The sequence below is a fragment of the Bos taurus genome, chromosome 4 (assembly GCF_002263795.3).
Source record: "Bos taurus isolate L1 Dominette 01449 registration number 42190680 breed Hereford chromosome 4, ARS-UCD2.0, whole genome shotgun sequence".
Taxonomy (NCBI): domain Eukaryota; kingdom Metazoa; phylum Chordata; class Mammalia; order Artiodactyla; family Bovidae; genus Bos; species Bos taurus.
The window spans coordinates 87,008,082-87,029,994 of NC_037331.1; the positions used below are offsets into that span (position 1 = coordinate 87,008,082).

General features: G+C 39.1%; 1 protein-coding gene across 11 annotated transcripts in view; it reads right to left on the reverse strand.

The window, feature by feature from the left end:
* The window catches only part of CADPS2 (calcium dependent secretion activator 2), a 580,156-nt gene that overhangs the window by 273,616 nt on the left and 284,627 nt on the right, over window positions 1-21,913 (reverse strand). For all 11 annotated transcript variants that reach the window (XM_059885593.1, XM_005205640.5, XM_059885595.1 and 8 more), the window contains 1 exon segment: window positions 7,611-7,722. In XM_059885593.1, coding sequence (XP_059741576.1) covers window positions 7,611-7,722 — 112 coding nt within the window.

A 21,913-nucleotide genomic window follows, 5' to 3' on the forward strand; every position in this document is an offset into this window, starting at 1 on the left:
GCCCAACAGTGGGCAGTGCTGAAGCAAATGGGACACACAGTGTCCTCTATGCTCCTGTCTGCTTCAGACAGAGGCCCAAGCTTCCTCTGCTGTGCTGAGTGTGCACCCACAATTGTTTCCCTCACTCTGCTCAGACACAGCCTCGGGTGCAAATCCCTTTGTCGCTCACAGCTGATCACTGCTCCCAGCCTCCGTTACCCTTGCCCTGTGGTAGAACAACACTCCGGGGCGGGGGAACCCACGTGGTCTTTCAGCACATATGGGGTGGTGAGTGGTGGTGGACTTTCTGCCACAGAGATCTAGGCTGCTTAAGTAGATGCTCAGCTATGGCCATCACCACCTCACCCAGGCCCCGCCCAGAACTTGGTAGCCTCTGCATCCCACACTTGAGTCTTCTCCCCAGTCGTGGCTGCCTCAGGTCCAGTGTCCTGGGAAAGCTGGCAGCCTCCAGGACAGACCTCTCTGCACTCTGACTTGGGGGAGAAGCCAGTGCACTCCTGCTGCTCACAAGCTGAGTTTAGGGTTCCCAGAGTCTACGGGTTTGTCCCAGCAGTTCTCCAGCCAGCCGAGGGGGATTGCCTTCCCTGTTTAGGACGTCAGGACTAAGGTGTGTAATCTGTGGCTCTCACTGCACATTCCCTAGGGCAGGGGTCCAACTGTATTCTCGCTTCTTCTCTAAGTTCCTGTCCAGGGTCACAAGGCTCAACAGGATCGCTTTTCTTCTCTTCTTACTGGATGTTTGTATCTTTTCTACAGCCTTGGCTGTGCAGGAGTCCCTCTGCCAGTTTCCAGTGAGAACTGTTAGACATGGAGGTCTATTTTTGATGTGTTCAAACACATGTGCGCTCCACATTTTCTTACTCCTCCATCTTGACTGATGTCCTGTAATGTACAGTTCTATGTGTTTAGGCAAATGCATACATCCATATACCCAATACCCAGTGTCACACATAAACACTCCTTCACCTTGAAAGATCCCTGAACATCATTTACAGACAACCACTTTCCCCTTGGGTCAATCCCCGGTCAATTCATCTATTTCCTGCTTCTACAGTATTGCCTCTTTTAGAACAAATCATACAATATGTTGTAAGTTTAAGTTTGTTGATCTGCATCCTTGTCAGCATTTGTTATTGTCAGTTTCTTATATTACAGCCATTCAATGGTATCACCTTGTGTTATCAATCTATTTTAAGGGCTCTTTACTCATCTTTCCAATACCACACTAAATTTTAATTTAAAAACTTCACTCAGCCAAGATCCCCAGATACAGAATTATATAATTTTAGACTACAGACTTCAGATGATGTAAGGCCTTTTTCTTCAAATTAAACTCTTTATGCTGTTTCTGAGTGTGGTGGTAGTGGTTCAGTTGCTAAGCTGTGTCCAACTCTTGGGACCCCACATGTAAAAGTAGATAAATATATAGAAAACATTACCAACAGCTCTACCATCCAGAGATGACTACCGTTTTCTTCTAATTGTGTGTGAGTGCACATGTGGTCATGTCTAAAGACCCAAAGTTTTTTTAATTAATTAATATACTTTTGGCTGCACTGGGTCTTTGTTGCTGCATGCAGGCTTCTTACTGCAGCTGCTTCTCTTATTGCAGAACATGGGCTCTAGAGAACGCAGGCTTCAATAGTTGTGGTGCATGAGCTTAGTTGTCCATGGCGTGTGGAATCCTCCTGGATCAGGGATAAAACCCATGTTCCCTGAATTGGCAGGCAGACTCTTAAACCACTGGACCACCAGGGAAGTCCAAATTAATGCTAAATTTAATATTCAAAGACTGAGTGTTTCTTCCCTAAGATCAAGAATAAGACTAGACTGTCCACTTTCACTATATCTATTCACTGTAGTGGAGAATCTTATAGATGCGATTGTTGTTGTTAGTCGCTCAGTCGTGTCTGACTCTTTGCGACCCCAGGTTCTGCAGCCTGCCAGACTCCTCTGTACATAGGATTCCCAGGCAAGAACACTAGAGTGGATTGCCATTCCCTTCTCCAGAGGATCTTCCCAACCCAGGGATCAAACCCAGGTCTCCTGCATCACAGGCAGATTCTTTACCATCTGAGTCATCAGGGAAGCCCAACAGATGCAATAGAACAGTCAAAATAAATACAAGCATCTAGATTGGCAGGTGGATTCTTAACCACTGGACCACCAGGGAAGTCTGACCCAAAATTTAAAATCTGATTATGTTTGAGGAAAGAAAGCCAAGCGTGAAGGAAGAATCATAGTAAACAAGGTGGGTGTGATAGGAGATAAATTTAGAGAGACCTGTTCAGGTGGAGTGGAGTTCTTCAATGTTGATTGTGTCCAATGTTGAGGCCTTGTTAAAAGAGACTGTGGCATCCTACCCACCAAATTTCTGATCCAGCAGAGAGAGATCTGGGCCTGAGAATCTGAATTTGCAACCATCTTCCAGGTGTTGCTGATGCTGCTGGTACAGGGTCCCACTTTGAGAACCCTTCCTGGGCATACCATACTATGATGAAGAGTCTGAGTTTTTTCTTCCAAATAGATGAGAAGACAATGTAAGGTTTTAAAGACAGAATGATGTGCTTCTGTGTTGAATTTTACATACATAATAGTGGCTGAGGTGTGAAAGCTGAATCAGAGGGGACAGGATGACAAATGAGGAAGCAGTAAGTGGACTACTATTAGTGAGAAATTGTCTTGAATCAGAGTAGAGAAAATGTTAAGGTGTGAACCAACTCAGTATAAATTTAGGAAAAAGCTGACAGAACTTGCAAATAGACTGGATATTAGTCAAAGAAGAAGAAAAAAGGGCAAGCTGAGGTCACTGCCTTGACAACAACCTCTATGGAAGACTGCATGGGGTTGCTAATCAAAAGTTCTTATTTAAAAATATTTAGTGTGCGATATCCATTAATACACTAGAAATACCAAGTATGCAAGTTAGATATACAAATCCAAAGCTCCAAGGAAGACAATTTAAAAATGGGACGCCACTAACCCATGAACACATTTATAATCATGGAACCCACTGAGGTCATTAGTATAGATCAATGGCTTGCAAGCAGGTCTGCTCCCAGGGGACACTTGGCAATGTCTGGAGACATTTCTTATCGACTTCACTTAAGAGCGGATGAGACTACTGGCATATATTGACTGGAGGTCAGGAATGCTACTCAAATATCATAAAATGCACAGGAGTGCTCCCAACAGCAAAGAATTATCTTCCTCAGAACATCAATAGTGCTGAGGTTGAGAAACTCTTATACAGATAGAAAAATTGGCTTTCGTGTATGATGGGAACACGGGAGTACAAGGCCTTTCTCAGATATACAAACAACTGGAAAATATACCATTCGTGCACATTATTTAGAGGTTGCATCAGTTCAGTTCAGTCACTCGCTCAATCATGTCTGACTCTTTGTGACCCCATGGACTGCAGCACGCCAGGCCTCCCAGTCCATCACCAACTCCCAGAGCCTGCCCAAACTCATGTCCATCGAGTCGGTGATGCCATCCGACCATCTCATCCTCTGTCATCCCCTTCTCCTCCTGCCCTCAATCTTTCCCAGCAACAATGTCTTTTCAAATGAGTCAGTTCTTCACATCAGGTGGCCACAGGATTGGAGTTTCAGCTTCAACATCTGTCCTTCCAATGAAAATTCAGGACTGATTTCTTTAGGACTGACTGACTGGATCTCCTTGCAGTCAAAGGGATTCTCAAGAGACTTCCTGAACACCACAGTTCAAGAGCATCAATTCTTCAGCACTCAGCTTCCTTTATAGTCCAACTTTCACATCCATACATGACTACAGGAAAAACCATAGCTTTGGCTAGACAGACTTTTGTTGGCCAAGTAATGTCTCTGCTTTTGAATATGCTATCTAAGTTGGTCATAACTTTCCTTCCAAGGAGTAAGTGTCTTTTAATTTCATGGCTGCAGTCACCATCTGCAGTGATTTTGGAGCCCAGAAAAATAAAGTCTGACACTGTTTCCATTGTTTCCCCATCTATTTGCCATGAAGTAATAGGAACAGAAGCAATGATCTTAGTTTTCTGAATGTTGAGTTTTAAGCCAGCTTTTTCACTCTCCTCTTTCACTTTCATCAAGAGGCCCTTTAGTTCCTGTTCACTTTCTGCCGTAAGGGTCGTGTCACCTGCATATCTGAGGTTATTGATATTTCTCCAGGCACTCTTGATTTCAGCTTGTCCTTCATCCAGCTCAGCATTTCACATAATGTACTCTGCATATAAGTTAAATAAGTAGGGTGACAATATACAGCCTTGACATACTCCTTTCCCAATTGGGAACAAATCTGTTGTTACACGTCTAGTTCTAACTGTTGCTTCTTGACCCGCATACAGATTTCTCAGGAGGCAGGTCAGGTGGTCTAGTATTCCCATCTCTTTAAAAATTTTCCATCGTTCATTGTGACCATACAGTCAAAGACTTGGTCTAGTCAATAAAGCAGAAGTAGGGGTTTTTTCTGAACTCTCTTGCTTTTTCAATGATCCAACAGATGTTGGCAATTCAATCTCTGGTTCCTTTGCCTTTTCTAAATCCAGGTTTAACATGTGGAAGTTCATAGTTCAAGTACCGTTGAAGGCTGGCTTGGAGAATTTTTTTTAATATATTTTAAAAATTTAATTAATTTATTTATTTTACTTTACAATATTGTATTGGTTTTGCCATACATTGACTTGAATCCGCCAGGAGTGTACATGTGTTCCCCATCCTGAACCCACCTCCCACCTCCCTCCCTATCCTATCCTTCTTGGTCATCCCAGTGCACCAGCCCTGAGCACCCTGTATCATGCATCAAACCTGGACTGGCGATTTGTTTCACATATGATATTTAACATGTTTCAATGCCCTTCTCCCATATCATCCCACCCTCACCCTCTCCCACAGAGTCCAAAAGACTGTTCAATACATCTGTGTCTCTTTTGCTGTCTCGCATACAGGGTTACTGTTACCTTCTTTCTAAATTCCATCAGATTAGATCAGTCGCTCAGTTGTGTCCGACTCTTTGTGACCCCATGAATCGCAGCATGCCAGGCCTCCCTGCCCATCACCAACTCCCGGAGTTCACTGAGACTCACATCCATCAAGTCAGTGATGCCATCCAGCCATCTCATCCTCTGTCGTCCCCTTCTCCTCTTGCCCCCAATCCCTCCCAGCATCAGAGTCTTTTCCAGTGAGTCAACTCTTCGCATGAGGTGGCCAAAGTACTGGAGTTTCAGCTTTAGCATCATTCCTTCCAAAGAAATCCCAGGGCTGATCTCCTTCAGAATGGACTGCTTGGATCTCCTTGCAGTCCAAGGGACTCTCAAGAGTCTTCTCCAACACCACAGTTCAAAAGCATCAATTCTTCGGCGCTCAGCCTTCTTCACAGTCCAACTCTAAAACCATAGCCTTGACTAGACGAACCTTTGTTGGCAAAGTAATGTCTCTGCTTTTGAATATGCTATCTAGGTTGGTCATAACTTTCCATGTGTTAGTATACTGTATTGGTGTTTTTCTTTCTGGCTTAACCTCACTCTGTATAATCAGCTCCAGTTTCATCCACCTCATTAGAACTGATTCAAATGTATTCTTTTTAATGGCTGAGTAATACTCCATTGTATATGTGTACCACAGCTTTCTTATCCATTCATCTGCTGATGGACATCTAGGTTGCTTCCATGTCCTGGCTATTATGAACAGTGCTGTGATGAACATTGGGGTACACGTGTCTCTTTCAATTCTGGTTTCCTCAGTGTGTATGCCCAGCAGTGGGATTGCTGGGTCATAAGGCAGTTCTATTTCCAGTTTTTTAAGGAATCTCCACACTGTTCTCCATAGTGCCTGTACTAGTTTGCATTCCCACCAACAGTGTAAGAGGGTTCCCTTTTCTCCACATCCTCTCCAGCATTTATTGCTTGTTGACTTTTGGATCGCAGCCATTCTGACTGGCATGAAATGGTACCTCATTGTGGTTTTGATTTGCATTTCTCTGATAATCAGTGATGTTGAGCATCTTTTCATGTGTTTGTTTGGCTTGGAGAATTTTGAGCATTACTTTGCTAGCGTGTGAGATGAGTGCAATTGTGTGGTAGTTTGAACATTCTTTGGCATTGCCTTTCTTTGGGATATGTATATCTCTCTCTCTCTCTCTCTCTCTATATATATATATATCTATATATATATCTGGAGAGCTGAAGAATAAATTAAATATACCTCAAGTTACATTACAGAATTAGACTTAGATGGCTGGTGCTATTAGACAGTGAAAACACAATAAGGGAATAAGGTAAAATGAATGTAACCATAATTTAAATGAAAAATTTGGACTCACAAATCCATCACACTATATGGAATCTCCAGGGCTCTTCTCTTAGATTATGCCACCTGTACACCTTTGTTGCACGAATAAATGCACAAATATACAAGCACACGAATGAATGAACATTATGGTTTAGCTCTCTTAGGTAATTAAGAAATAGATGCAACAGGGAAACAGAAGAGGAAATATAGAATGTAAGTGCAGACTCACGATTTCTGGACTGTGGGTAGAGATTCACAAAATCTCTAGAAATGAAGAGAAACTTCAAAGGTGTAGACAGAAAAGGAGGAAGATTTGAAATCAACAGCAATCCTAACTTTAAGGGGAAGAAAATCCAGTATACACACTAATCCTAGTGTCCTGCAACACGGAGCATCACAGCAGCAATCCACCATTATGGGAAATCCCTGAGAGAGATTTCTTGAGGTTTTATCCTCTGCAAAATACCTGTGAAAGCAGAGCTCAGGTCTGAGTGAAATAGAGACACATTACAGAAGATAACTTTATAGACGACTCATCTTCAGAAACAAGATTGCAGAAAATCTTTCACACAGAGAGGTGTTGAGAGCACAACATGTTAACATTCATGCTTTTACAGTCAGAAGATGCTGAGTATAAGTGAAAGAGACAGGAATTAGAGGGGGCTAGGAAGATCCCGTGGAGGGGGAAATGACAATCTACTCTGGTACCTTTGCCTGGAAAACTGCCCGGACAGAGAGGTCTGGCAGGCTGCAATCCATAAGGTTGCAGAGTCAGACACGACTAGCGTGACTCAGCACTCATATTCTAGGTATGAGGAGGTGGCCATGAGGGGAAAAATAATTCTGTGTTAAAAGGTGTGTGACAAAAATCTTCACACAGAGAAAAACAGGTATAAGAGAGAAGTACACTTGAGATATTCTGTAATCAGTCTAATCACAATACAAGGAACAGATGACTTCAAAGATAAAGAGGATGCTTTTAGTCCGTGGACAGAAGCGTTTAAATCAGGGTTACCATTCACCAAGAAGGATGAGTCGGTCCATACCACTCCCTTGCTGGCCAGTGAAGTATGTGTGACAGGAATGACTCAGTCAGTGACTATGACTTTATGTGTTTCCCTTACAAACCCAAGACCTATCACAATACAGTCTAATTACAGCAATTATGTTTAGTAAATCAGAGATGTAAGCTGGGCTCATAGGAAATTACAAATACATTACTAATGTAGTTCACACACTGCATGCTGGTCCACTTCAACTCTCAATCAAGAGAAGTTAAAACCGTGCTGCCTGGGACATGTGGCGCTGACCATAACTCACCCTTCCCAGTTCTTTATCTTCAAGAGCCAGGACGCCGGTGCTTTCTGTGAAGAGTTTTACTTTGACCACAGGCCTTGGGTGAGTAGTGGTGAAGTCTCCTTGTGTTCCCCACCTGCAACGAAGTAACAAAGTTTCGATTTAAAATGCTGCCTTAATTTTAGTCTTCCATATAGATGTGTCTCCTTAGAAGGCACATCAAGCAATATAGAATCTTTCGTGGCTCAGTGAGATTTTTACCTTCCCTTTTGATTCTGACAGGTGGTAGTCAAGAAAGAAAATAACAATAAGCTTTACAGCTTGTAATAATTATTCAGCTGGTCAAAAAATTAGCACATTAGACTATAAAACATAAGAATCTAGATGAAGGTAAGCATTAAAGAATATATATGTAACTGAGTCACTGTTGTACACCTGAAACTAACCCAACATTGTAAATCAACTATACTTCCATAAAAAAGCAAAGCATTGTAGATATAGCTACTGGTACCTATTTTATTAATTTAAATATAAATTACAATACCATTTTTATGGATGGCTGAGGAACATTTCTAGGGGTTTGAGTATAAGAGGCACTGTCTCAGAAACCACTTTTTCATGTTGAAAATTTCACCCCATCTCTTTTTGTAAAATCTTTACTAGACATTTTATTTATATTTTTAAAAGTGGAGGCAATTATCTTGTCATTTACTTCATATGATTTTTTAAGTTCATGTCAAAAGGAAAGAAATAAGCATCATAAAATATAGGAGTGTTTTGCCATTGATTTCCTAGTACATTCTCCAAAGAATAGAGTAAACCTGTCTATATCTGACTTTTCAAATCATCATAACAAAATAACGTTTCCTTGGTTTATCTTTTAATTAACAGCATCTCATCATTACCACATACCAACTCATTCTAGTCTGTTTACAAACAACTGGCATACACTTGATATTAAAAAAAATCTTATAAATGTTTCTCATATTTCTGATAGATGAGACATGAGATTTAGCACAGCATGAAGAAAATGCCATTGGGAAAAATAAGAGGAAGAAAGATGTAAGTGACAAAAGAAAGAGAAATTCAATGAAATAAAGATTCCTATTAAAAATAAATCACTAAATAAAAACACCAATCTCTTAAAAAAAAAAAAAAGCAAGTAGTGGCACTGCCTAAAGTTTACTTTATACAACTTATTCAGAAAGCTGAAATACAGAAATAAAAAACAAAACTGAGAAACGTATACCAAAATTGAATACTCATGATGTCTTCTCCTATCAATGCAATTTTAATTTTTAACACAGTAGTATATGTTCAGTAAAAGCAGAGGCTGTTTCAATGACTAAAGAAACTAACATCAAAATGCTAGTTTGTTCTTTTGAAATTAACGTAATACTTCAGAGGGAAGGAGGAGATCCATTAAGGACGGAAAACAACTTAATTTCTATCTTAGATTTCTAGAAAGGGATTAACCAAGAATTTTTTTTTTTTTGCCATTTCATAGAATTGAGAAGGTCTGAGATAAAGTAGAGCTAAAACAGGAATAAAAAAATGAAAATAGATTCAGAATCAAAATAAGGAAGGACAGAATGATTTTCAGTTTAGAGTGAGGGGTCTTAAGCCTTAATACAGTCAGGCAATCTGAATGGTAACTCCAGAGTCGATTCCCATGACATACCCCTTTCTTTGTCGAGTATCATTCAGCCAAATTTGGAAAACTAACTTTGTAAACGAAGTTCACCTTTTTTAAGTTCTATGTTTACACATCATATTAGAGAATAAAATTTGTATGACAGTAATCTTTTAAAATAATTAAAACCAGCTTCGTATTATAAAATATTTATCTGTGTGTCTAACTTTTCCATGAGTACTTGAAAACTATTCTGCACTGTGGGTACAGTGTGATATATATGGATATAAGATCAAGGTTGCTACTGTGCTATTTAAATCTATTTTATCCTTGATGAGCGTTGGTATCCCTTATATAGCAGCATATAGGTATTCAGATCTCCTACCAAGACTGAAATTTTGACACTTCCTTATATATTTTTGTCAACTTCTGGTGTCCTATTTGGTGATGTAAAATGTTCAGTGAGGCATCACCGACTCAATGGACATAAGTTTGAGTGAGCTTTGGGAGTTGGTGATGGACAGGGAAGACTGGCATGCTGTAGTCCATGGGGTTGCACAGTCAGGCATGACTGAGCAACTGAACTGAACTGAAAGTGTTCAATAGTAACCATATCCTTTAAGTATGAATAGTTTATTATTTTTCACAATCCCATGGTCTTGTTACTTCTCAATTACTAGACCTGTGTAAAAATAGAGAACTAACACTATGCTAGGAATAATGATAAGGTAAAAACCAACTTATGCTATGCCAAGTCGCTTCAGTCGTGTCCGACTGTGTGTGACCCCACAGACACCAGCCCACCAGGCTCCCCTGTCCCTGGGATTCTCTAGGCATGAACACTGGAGTGGGTTGCCATTTCCTTCTCCAGTGCATGAAAGTGAAAAGTGAAATTGAAGTTGCTCAGTTGTGTCCGACTCTTAGCGACCCCATGGACTGCAGCCTACCAGGCTCTCCATCCATGGGATTTTCCAAGCAAGAGTACTGGAGTGGGGTGCCATTGCCTTCTCCAAAAAACCAACTTAGAGAAGTCAAATAAGGAATCTAATCAATATATTGCAAGTAGAGACAGTAATTAGAAAACAAAGACCTAAAATTTAATGGGAAATCACTGATAATATATATAACTTGGAAGGGAATCCACGATATCCAGTCTCAAAATCAGTAACACCAATAAAGACAGGAAATAGATGAATATCATAGGCCCGGAGGCAATCCATGAGGGTACATCTCCCTACAAACAAGGTATAGGAACTCTGAGTCCAGAGTATGGAATGCTAATGGTCAACTCCTGTGAAATGAGGAAAGCTTAAATAACACGCTTTCAGGAAGGGAGAAGCCAAGGCACAAAGTTATCAGCAGATCCTAACTGTAACAGCCCGACGTCTACATTTTTAGAGGCATTCAACAACAACGAAAATGCAATTTTAAAAGGGTGCATAAATAAAAATACTGCAATGATAGTTCTCATAAATTCCAACATCCCAGGATATAAGCAAACTGGCACCACCTTGATAATTTCTCCACTGAAAAATAAAAGTTAAGAAGCTAGGTACAGTTTAAAAATGCTGATGAATTCTATAACGAGTTAATTAAAAAATACAAAGTCTCCCTCCCTTTCCACCAAAAAAGGCAGCATGGAAGAAAGGAAAAAGATAATAGGCCTATTTTCAATATTCACCATGATACTTCCTTGCCTTCTACTTAAATGGCATGTTTAAACACTTTCAGGAATTAATACCAGTTATTATCATCTTGCTATTTTCTCTGTATTATGTGATGAAAGAATACACTACCCTTGCTGTCAATTTGCTTTGACTCAAAATGCATTGCCTTTTCCTTCTTCTATGAATGTATTATTTATGAGGACCCAGATTTCCAATGTAAATCTTCAAATGAATAAAATATCTACAAAGTATCTTTATGAGGACTGCAGGGTTTTGCAGCCATGAAAACTGGGTAAGTCATATACAAACTGAAATGACTGACATTATTATGTATTTGCTAATAAGCAGAGACATTACTTTGCCAACAAAGGTCCATCTACTTAAGGCTATGGTTTTTCCAGTGGTCATGTATGGATGTGAGAGTTGGACTGTGAAGAAGGCTGAGCACCGAAGAATTGATGTTTTGGAAGTGTGGTGTTGGAGAAGACTCTTGAGACTCCCTTGGACTGCAAGGAGATCCAACCAGTCCATTCTGAAGGAGATCAGCCCTGGGATTTCTTTGGAAGGAATGATGCTAAAGCTGAAACTCCAGTACTTTGGCCACCTCATGCGAAGAGTTGACCCATTGGGAAAGACTCTGATGCTGGGAGGGATTGGGGACAGGAGGAGAAGGGGACGACAGAGGATGAGATGGCTGGATGGCACCACCGACTCAATGGATGTGAGTCTGAGTGAACTCTGGGAGTTGGTGATGGACAGGGAGGCCTGGCGTGCTGTGATTCATGGGGTCGCAAAGAGTCAGACACGACTGAGCGACTGAACTGAATAAATAAATATGCTGGAAATTTGTATCAGGAGCCAAAAAAATATGTTCAGTCTATTCACCCAGTAAGGCTATTTCTAAGAATTTATCCTAACAAAACAACCATGTATAATTAAAAAAAAAAGTATAAGCAGGAATGTATTCTACCATAGCATTATAAATAAATAACAAAAGCAAGCAACCTAAATATCTAATATGAGGGGAAAGATTAGGTAAATTATGTGACATCAATGAAAATGTTTGCTGCTATCTATGACAGTTATCAAGGTGATGTAAAACCATGCACGATGTATTAAAAAAGAGGGGACACAAAACTGAATCAGGTGTTGATGTATGGCAAAAACTATCACAGTACTGCAAAGTAATTATCCTCCAGTTAAAATAAATCAATTTTAGAAACAGAATCAGGGCCTTTCATTCATTCAAAAAACTTACTGAGTACCTCTTGTGTGCCAGACATATTCTAGTGTCAGTAACCAAAGTCTAACCTCTTAAAAAATACATTCTAATAGAAGATTATAGACATAAATAATTTTATTATTATATTCTGTAGTATATGTCTCTTTCCACTCTTGCTCTGCATTCTCAACAGCTAGATACCTCCCATGGTCTCTTAAAGTAGCTAGAGAACTAGATATATATTGTGATCTGAAAGAATTCTCAAAAGTTAATAGTGTATTTGTTTTAAAGTCCATTGAAAACCATAAGTAGTAAAATAGCTATGTCAAAAAAGTACTCAAATCCCTCAACTCAAAATTTGTATTCATTGTGAATGCATAATGCACTGTGTTACAGAAGCTATGAACTTGAAAGCAGTCTCAATCTGTATTTTTCATCTGTAACCAGTAGTAATGAATTAAAAATATATGTAATCTCAAAATTATTTCATCTCAAATGTAATCTCAAAACTACCTTTTCATCTTTTCATCTATCCGACTATGTGACTAGAATTGGAAAAGGCAGTGGGCATTAAAAAAAAAAAAATCAAGATGACAGATCTCGTATTAAATGAACTCAGACTAATAGGGGAGACAAACATATAAACTCAAATGTAAACAATAAACCAAATCATATAGAACTGAACAGGGGTCTATAAAGTGCACTTTTAAATTACTTCTGGGGTCAAGCACTGTCTTTTTACTGGTCACCTGCATTTCTGGCTTGCCTTCTTATTACCATTGTCTGTTTCTCTCTTAGGCTTTCTATCAATTGGCAATTTTTTAAAACTCTTTATATGATGAACATTAACTGTTGCCATACATATGGCAAATATTTTCATACTTGGTTATTTTCTACTTAACCCATGTATGGCTTTTTAAAATGCACAGTTTAAAAATATTAGGTAGCCAATTCTGTTGATCTGATTTATAGTTTTTGACATTAACATCCTACTTAAAATTTTTCTTCTTAAAGATTATATAAAATTTAACCTACATTTCTTTCATACATTTCCACTGTTTAAATCTACAATCTGTCTGAAACTCAGTAGTAATATTAAAATGGCAGTTTCACTTTTCTTTTTATCCCAATATCACTTGGTTTAGAAATCAAATATATTTATTATTGTATAAGGTTGAGTTTGGTTTTAAAGTTTCTGTCCTAAAAATCTATCTCTTGAATTGTGCTAATAAAACAATAGTTTCATTAGAGCTTCACAAGATATCTGTTAGAACAAAAAGAATATAGACATTTTCAAATTATATTTGAACTTCAAAATTATATTTGATTTAAGAAAAAGAAAAGTCTCCATTAATTAAAATCTATTCCAGTATTTCTTGGTAAAGACTTAAATTTTTTTCACATTCCACATAGGTCTTATACATTGCTTACTGAACTCATCTCACAGTACAGTTGATCCTTGAACAGCATGAGGGTTAATCCCCATATAATTATGGTTGGCCTTTGTATCTAGTTCCTCTCCATCTATGGATGCAACCAACCACTGACTGCGAAGCACCGTAGGATTTACTACTGAAAAATACCCACATGTAAGTGGACCCATACAGTTCAAATTCATGCTATTCAAGGGTCAACTGTATTTCTTATTTTGCGATTCTAAGGAGTCTTTTTCCTTTATGTTGTCTGACTATTGGTGTCATATAAGAAAGTTATAAACTCCTTTTTCAAATAGTTTTGCTTTATTTTCAATCTAGTGACTGTTTTTCCAAATGATGTCTTCACCAAATTAACATTAATTCTATTACAGAAATTGAGTTATTAATATAATTTAAAATGACATAATTCTACGCTATACATTGCTAACTTTAAAACAGAAACATTAAATAAGGGTTCAATTACAGAGGTAAAGGTGAGTCTTAAAGAATTATATGTAATTCTTAAGCTGTTTTATGCTGAACTTACTTTATAAAACAGTCAAAGTATAGATAAATTAGCATTCTCATAATTTTGGCATTTTAAGATTAAAATAATGTAATATTTACCCAACAATCTTTGCCTACATAAAAGTTTCTGTTCATAACTTAAGCATGAAAGCATCAGATATTTGGTAGCATTGACTTAAACACCATCGTGGAAAGTCAAAAATGTTTCCAAGTTTTCTGCAATTGACTTCAAATAGGTCTGAGGTCTCTTTCTGCTGTCCTACAGGGAATTTGCCCAAGAAACTGGATTTGGATTATTTTACTCCTATTTGGTAATAAGGTAGGTATCACTCCTCACAAGCTCCAAGGATCAAAAAGGAATAAAGATGCTTGAGAATGGGATGCAAAGAAAGAGACAGGGAGAAAGAAATTATGGGTTAAGAAGTGAACAATGGAGAAAAAGGGTAGAGAGGGGGAGAAAAGAAAGACGGATTAAAAAAGACCAATCTGGAAAGGAGAGCGTTAGAGTACTCTGAATCTTAACCCATTTTTGCACACGATCTTTGATCTTTCTTTTAAAGACCATTTACAGTCTAAAATGCTGTGCCATGCTGTGCTTAGTTGCTTGGCTGTGTCCAACTCTTTGGGACCCCATGGACTCTTGCCTGCCAGGCTCCTCTGTCCACGGGGATTCTCTAGGCAAGAATACTGGAGTGGGTAACCTATCCCTTCTCCAGGGGATCTTCGTGACTCAGGAATTGAACCAGGGTCTCCTGCACTGCAGGCAGATTCTTTACCAGTGGAGCTACCAGGGAAGCTGACACACTGCAAATCTTAATAACAGAAATGAAAAACATCCTTTCAAATAACTAAGTTTTATCACTCTAAGTTTTGAGAGGACCTTTCAAAAAATCACACTAAAACTTTTTATAATGATAAAAAAGACAATACAAAACTATCTGTTTCTTCAACATGACAAAGAAGAAATCTTGGGGTGTATGTTGCAATTTAAGGTAGAACAATATTTGGCAATGGCTTTGGGTAGGTAATGATCACTTTCATAAAGAAAGAAAAATGCTACAGCCTTCACCTTCATTCTCACTCTTACCATCTGTAGGATTTTTCCCTTCAAAGGACAACTCCATTTTAGTGCTCTCAAGATTGCTAAAGCCTCAAGGAAAACAGGATCTCAAAAGTCTGCATTTCATTTATGAAGTATTCAATGCCATTAAACTTCCATATCCAGAGTACAGAGAATCATTATATTTGTACCATTTTCTTCTGAACAAGTCAAACAAGCATATTAGCACAAAATCAGGTTTCAGAAAAGAAAGAAGATATAATCTCTCATAAGCATCTTTCGTTTTCTCCCTCATCGCAGGGTAGTCCAGAGACATTACCTTGAAGCATCTAATTTCAAAGAGAACCATTTGTCATGTCATGCATTACAATTTTACTTGGTGAAGACAGGACAAAAAATAAGTTTTTATAAAACAGAAACCAAGATTTTTAAGAGCCTACATAGAGAAAGACAAACTAAATAATTGATACAGAAGATAAATTAAAGCATAAAATCTGTTATACACATACAAATTCTTAGAAAGAGGTTTAAATAATAAAATGCAATGGTGTATAAATAAGAACCTATTGCAGAAACCACTAGTCACCTACAGATGTTTATCAATATATGTTCATATTGCTCTCATACCTGCACCTTTGAAACTTGTGAGACCATCATCTGATTTTGTCCTGTTTTTTGACATGAAAATAAAAGGTGAATGTGTTATATGAACTGGAATCAGAAAAAAAAACCGTTTAAAATGTCATAGATTTAATGTATTGTCCTTTAAAGATAAAAGGAAATTTAAACTATTTATACTGCTTCCAACTACTAGGTTATAAGTATCACCAATCAGTACAGCATATTGTTATTAGTAAGTTGGAATGTCCATCAGTTACTGGTATGACTGATCCTTGACCACCACAGGGGATGGGTGCTGACCCTCTGTGAAGTCACAAATCCAAGTAGAGTTTATAGTCAGCCCTTCTTATACAGGCATCTGCTTCTGTTCAGTTGCTAAGTCATGCTTGATTCTTCGAGACCCCATGAACTGCAGCGTACCAGACTTCTCAGTTCTTCATTATCTCTTGGGGTTGGTTCAAACTCATGCCCATTGAGTTGGTGACGCCATCCAACCATCTCATTTGTCACCCTCTTCTCCTGCACTTAATCTTTCCCAGCATCAGAGCCTTTTCTAATGAGCCAGCTCTTCAAATCAGGTGGCCAAAGTATTGAAGCTTCAGCATCAGCATCAGCCTTTCCAATGAATATTCAGTGTTGATTTCCTTTAAGACTGACTGGTTTGATCTCCTTGCTGTCCAGGGGACTCTCAAGTCTTCACCAGCACCACAATTCTACAGCATCAGCTCTTCGGTGCTCAGCCTTCTTTATGGTCCAACTCTCACATCTGTGGATTCGACCAACTCAAATCAACAAATTCACATGTACGTGGACCTGCACTTTTCAGACCCATGTTGTTCAAGGGTCAGCTGGAACTCACTTTACCAGATCTTCCCATGATTAATCTCTAATTTGCCGGAACTTCAAGCAGGGGTTAATGTTCTTTAGCGCTAAACATATCAGCATGAAATGTTTTGAAAATTTATACGTATTTTTAATGTGAAAGCCCTGGAATTGCTAGGGTAATACAATGTTAGTGCATCCCATTTTTAGTGACTTAACATTTGAAAGCAAACACTCATCAGCTGTTTCTAGCTGCTCCAAAGGTAAAAGACTCTTGGCTGTGTCTCTGAGCAGAGGGTTGAAAGGGAAACATCAGACTGAAGCATCTACAAAGGCCTGTTTTAGTTCTTGAAAAAGTCCTCTTGGGGTCTATTTGCAGATTACTTTTTTTTTTCCATTCCTAAATGACTCTTTTAGGTGAAATGAAAATATTTTCCAAGTGCAGAGTAGTTGGCGAGCCAGGGGAGAAGACTCTGAATTACATCAACATCTCAGATTCCAGAGAGGACTGGAGTCAGCTGGGACCATTTCTGATGGGGATTGAGAAGACAGCCAAAAGCACCAAGCGCTCAACAAGGGCACGATGTATGGTGCGGAAACAAAAGTGGATTTAAATAAAGTAAGCGAAATACGGCAGGATCCAAACCGGCCCCAGGAGCATCAGATGAGGACTTGTGCTCCAGACTGTGCTCTACAGCCCAGAGGTGACATCACAGGCGATTCAGGAGGAACCTGGCAAGCAGCTGGATCTGGTCATTTTCACAGACCATAGTTGCCGCTGGCTCTTGATGCTTCGAGATCCTACGAGACCTACCCTGTGTCACTCAGCAAGAGAAACCCCCATTTATTGACTTCTGATGGCCAGGGATTACTCAATTTTGTGATATTCTCCAACTTAAATGAAAAACAGACATGCTTTTAAAAATTAAGGACATTTAAATTGATTTTTTAAAGAAATGTTGGATACTTATGAGATAGTGGAAACTCCGTTAAGGTTTCAAAAGAGTGAAAATGACTTATGTTTTTCCCTGTAACTTGCCAAGTTGGCACTTGATGAGACATTTTAATAATGAAACTAATTCTTGCTTCCCTTGTGCAACCTCGAGAATGATATTTAATAAGCACCCAGTATGCCCATTATAGGGATGAATGTTAAAAATACAAAGATGAAAGAAAACAGACTCTGGCCTCAGGGATGTACCTTGTGGGGAAAAAAGAAGCATTAGATAGATAGTATTCTTCTGATTAAAGGTACCCACTGGCTTTCACATTAAGACCATAGTCTCCCACCTATGCCATTACCCTTCTATGTTTATGATTTGTCTGAGGAACCACAGTGAGACCCCTTACCACAACCACCACTGGGCTCTGGACATAATAAGCACACATTACACATTCAAGAGAGAAGATGATGATGTGTTTAAAAAAAATACAGACTTGGTAATCTAAGAGGACTGGGTGTCAATAGCTGAGTTAATCAGGTATGTCAAACTTTTGAGGATCCATTCTCTTCTTTAGAAAGTAGGAATGAGTCTTCCCTGCCAAGGGTTCAGAAGAGTGAATGAAGTTAATAAGAAAACATCTATCATAATGTTTGGAAAATTAGAAGGGCATATGAAATAAATGATTGTTCCGAATTCACCTGAGAACCCTATTCTCCTGATAGGAGGACAGAGGTCCAAATGACTAATTCCTGACTGATTTCTCATACTGGTGGGCAAGCAGCTGGACAGTGATCTCACATTCTCTTTTTAAGCGGAAAGCAGCAGCAAATATATCAAGTACAAAATAAGACAGGTCCTGAAAACCCTCTAGGTTTTATCCACATTAGGTGGTAACAACAAGGGTTTTGCTAATAGCTCTTTGACTTCTGGGAAGTTCATCTGTGTTGACCAGAAAACACGGCTGATGCATGTTTTGCTTCATCAGTGAGAGTTCAATTTGGTTCAGTTCACTCGCTTGGTCGTGTCTGGCTATTTGCGACCCCATGAACTGCAGCACACCAGGCCTCCCTGTCCATCACCAACTCCCCAGAGGCCACCCAAACCCATGTCCATTGAGTCAGTGATGCCATCCAACCATCTCATCCTCTGGCGTCCCCTTCTCCTCCTGCCCCCAATCCCTCCCAGCATCAGAGCCTTTTCCAATGAGTCAGCTCTTCGCATCAGGTGGCCAAAGTATTAGAGTTTCATTTTCAGCATCAGTCCTTCCAATGAACACCCAGGACTGATCTTCAGAATGGACTGGTTAGATCTCCTTGCAGTCCAAGGGACTCTCAAGAGTCTTCTCCAACACCACAGTTCAAAAGTATCAATTCTTCTGCACTCAGCTTTCTTTATAGTCCAACTCTCACATCCACACATGACCACAGGAAAAACCATAGCCTTGACTAGACGGATCTTTGTTGGCAAAGTAATGTCTCTGCTTTTGAATATGCTATCTAGGTTGGTCATAACTTTCCTTCCAAGAAGAAAGCGTCTTTTAATTTCATGGCTGCAGTCACCATCTGCAGTGATTCTGGAGCCCAGAAAAATAAAGTCTGACACTGTTTCCACTGTTTCCCCATCTATTTCCCATGAAGTGGTGGGACCGGATGCCATGATCTTCATTTTCTGAATGTTGAGCTTTAAGCCAACTTTTTCACTCTCCACTTTCACTTTCATCAAGAGGCTTTTGAGTTCCTCTTCACTTTCTGCCATAAGGGTGGTATCATCTGCATATCTGAGGTTATTGGTATTTCTCCCGGCAATCTTGATTCCAGCTTGTGTTTCTTCCAGTCCAGCGTTTCTCATGATGTACTCTGCATAGAACTTAAATAAGCAGGGTGACAATATACAGCCTTGATGAACTCCTTTTCCTATTTGGAACCAGTCTGTTGTTCCATGTCCAGTTCTAACTGTTGCTTCCTGACCTGCATACAAATTTCTCAAGAGGCAGATCAGGTGGTCTGGTATTCCCATCTCTTTCAGAATTTTCCACAGTTTATTGTGATCCACACAGTCAATGGCTTTGGCATAGTCAGTAAAGCAGAAATAGATGTTTTTCTGGAACTCTCTTGCTTTTTCCATGATCCAGCCGATGTTGGCAATTTGATCTCTGGTTCCTCTGCCTTTTCTAAAACCAGCTTGAACATATGGAAGTTCACGGTTCACATATTGCTGAAGCCTGGCTTGGAGAATTTTGAGCATTACTTTACTAGCGTGTGAGATACGGTGGAGGTACTTACTGTTTTTCACTTGCTACGTCATGTCTGACTCTTTGTGACCCCATGGACTGCAGCATGCCAGGCTTTCCTATCCTTCTCTATCTCCCAGAGTTTGCTGAAATTCATGTTCGTTGATTTAGCAATGCTATCTATCTCATTCCCTGTCACCCTCTTCTTTTGCTTTCAATCCTTCCCAACATCAGAGTTTTTTCCCAATGAGTTAGCTCTTCTCATCAGGTGACCAAAGTATTGGAACTTTGGCTTCAAATATTCAGGGTTGACTGGTTTGATGTCTTTACTTGTCTTTCTGCTGAGAACTCAAGAGTTACTTTCTCAAAAAGACTTCCCTAACCATCTCCATCTGCAGCACAGGACAATCCCCCAAAGAAGTAAGATTACTGTGCCATTTATTTTGCCTAGGATCATATTCCTCTTCTACAAAGCAGTTACTTACTTTGTAATTATATGTTCCTGGATGTTTCCTTGTTAAGGTATATCTCTGCTTTAGATTTCAAGTGCCATTGCTATAGCCATTTTTAAAATTAATTTTTTTATGTATAGTTGATTTACTAGCTATTTCTGATTTTAACCATTTCAAATCCAGTACCTGTGTGATACTTAGTGCTCAGTAACTCTCTGTTGCATGAATGATACCATATGCTTTATTCTAACCAGTCTTCAAAGAACCAGGAAGTAAGTCAGCAGTTGAATAACCAAGTTTGGTTTACAGTATATTTTGCTGGGCTATACTGTTGTCTCTTGGTGTCTGTGAGAGACAAGTGCCAGTGTGTCCGTCAGATACCAGAATCCGTGGATGCTCAAGCCCCTCGTATAAAATTATGCAGGTAGAGTTGACACCCTTGGTATCGGTGGGTTCCACATCTGCTGATTCTACCAACTGAGGATTTAGTGCAATTGGCTGAAGCTGTGGACACGGAACCCGTGGTTGTGAGAGGACGACTTACATAGATGGAAAATTAAGATCGGGAGCTGTGCTTCTTTAATTACTCCCACATCGGACAACTGGACAACTTGCATGTATCAGAGCCTAGACCAGACTTCCAGGGATATAAACAAAAACATGGAAAATATTTCACGTTTACAGACAGACAGTTCTACAGATAAGGCAGCCAACGCCAAGTGGAAGGTGGTGTTGTTAATCACCTGAGTCTGAAAGCCATTTTTGTATTTAAAGCATAACATTATATTTAACTAAAATATCATCAGTAATTTTAATATATTTATAGTGTTTCAGAGCAATTCTCAAACAAGTGGATGTCCATATATCAGAACTGTTGAGACTGATAAACAACACATGTACCTTTTTAAAGTATTTACCTAAGATTACTGTTCATTTCTTCATCTCTGTCTCAGTAAACTGTGAAGATATGGAACTTTCTTTAGCCAAAAATTTTTAATGAGTGACAGGTGTGTTTTAGCAATTTATTCAATAAACATTTCATTCATTTTTTGAGAGCTGAAATTTATTTAAGCTCTTTTTGGAGCTTGGACAAAACAATTTTGTGGTATTTTACCACTTGTCTTTTGGGCACACATTTCTTATCCTGTCATCATTGCACCCATGCCCAACTTAAGGTGAGAATTATTATAGAATACATCATAGGAATTAAAAGCTACCTGACTGCTTAAGCAGTAATCACGGTTTTCTCTATGAGGTGAATCTGAGACACTATTTACTGAAATAAAAATGAAATACTGAGGAAAGTCTATTTGTGTGTGTGCTCAGTGGTGTCCAGACTCTTTGTGACCTGATGGACTGTAGCCTGCCAGGCTCCTCTGTCTATGGGACTTTCCCGGCAAGAATACTGGAATGGGTTGCCATTTCCTACTCCAGGGGATCTTCCTGACCTGGGATCAAAACCCCATCTCCTGTGTCTCCTGCATTGACAGGTGGATTCTTCACCACTGTGCCACCTGGGTCTATTTTGTATATATTATAAAACCAAATACTAATTTAAAATCAGAAAACACTTTGTTTCCAGTTTCCCTTTGAAGACTTCACAAACATTAACCAATGAAATCATACGTCTGATATGTTTATAACTTCAGAAAAATCACAAAATTTAATTGTGGATTATATTTCAAATTCAACCAGCTAAAGACACATTTGTCATGTTTTTTCAATGAAAGCAT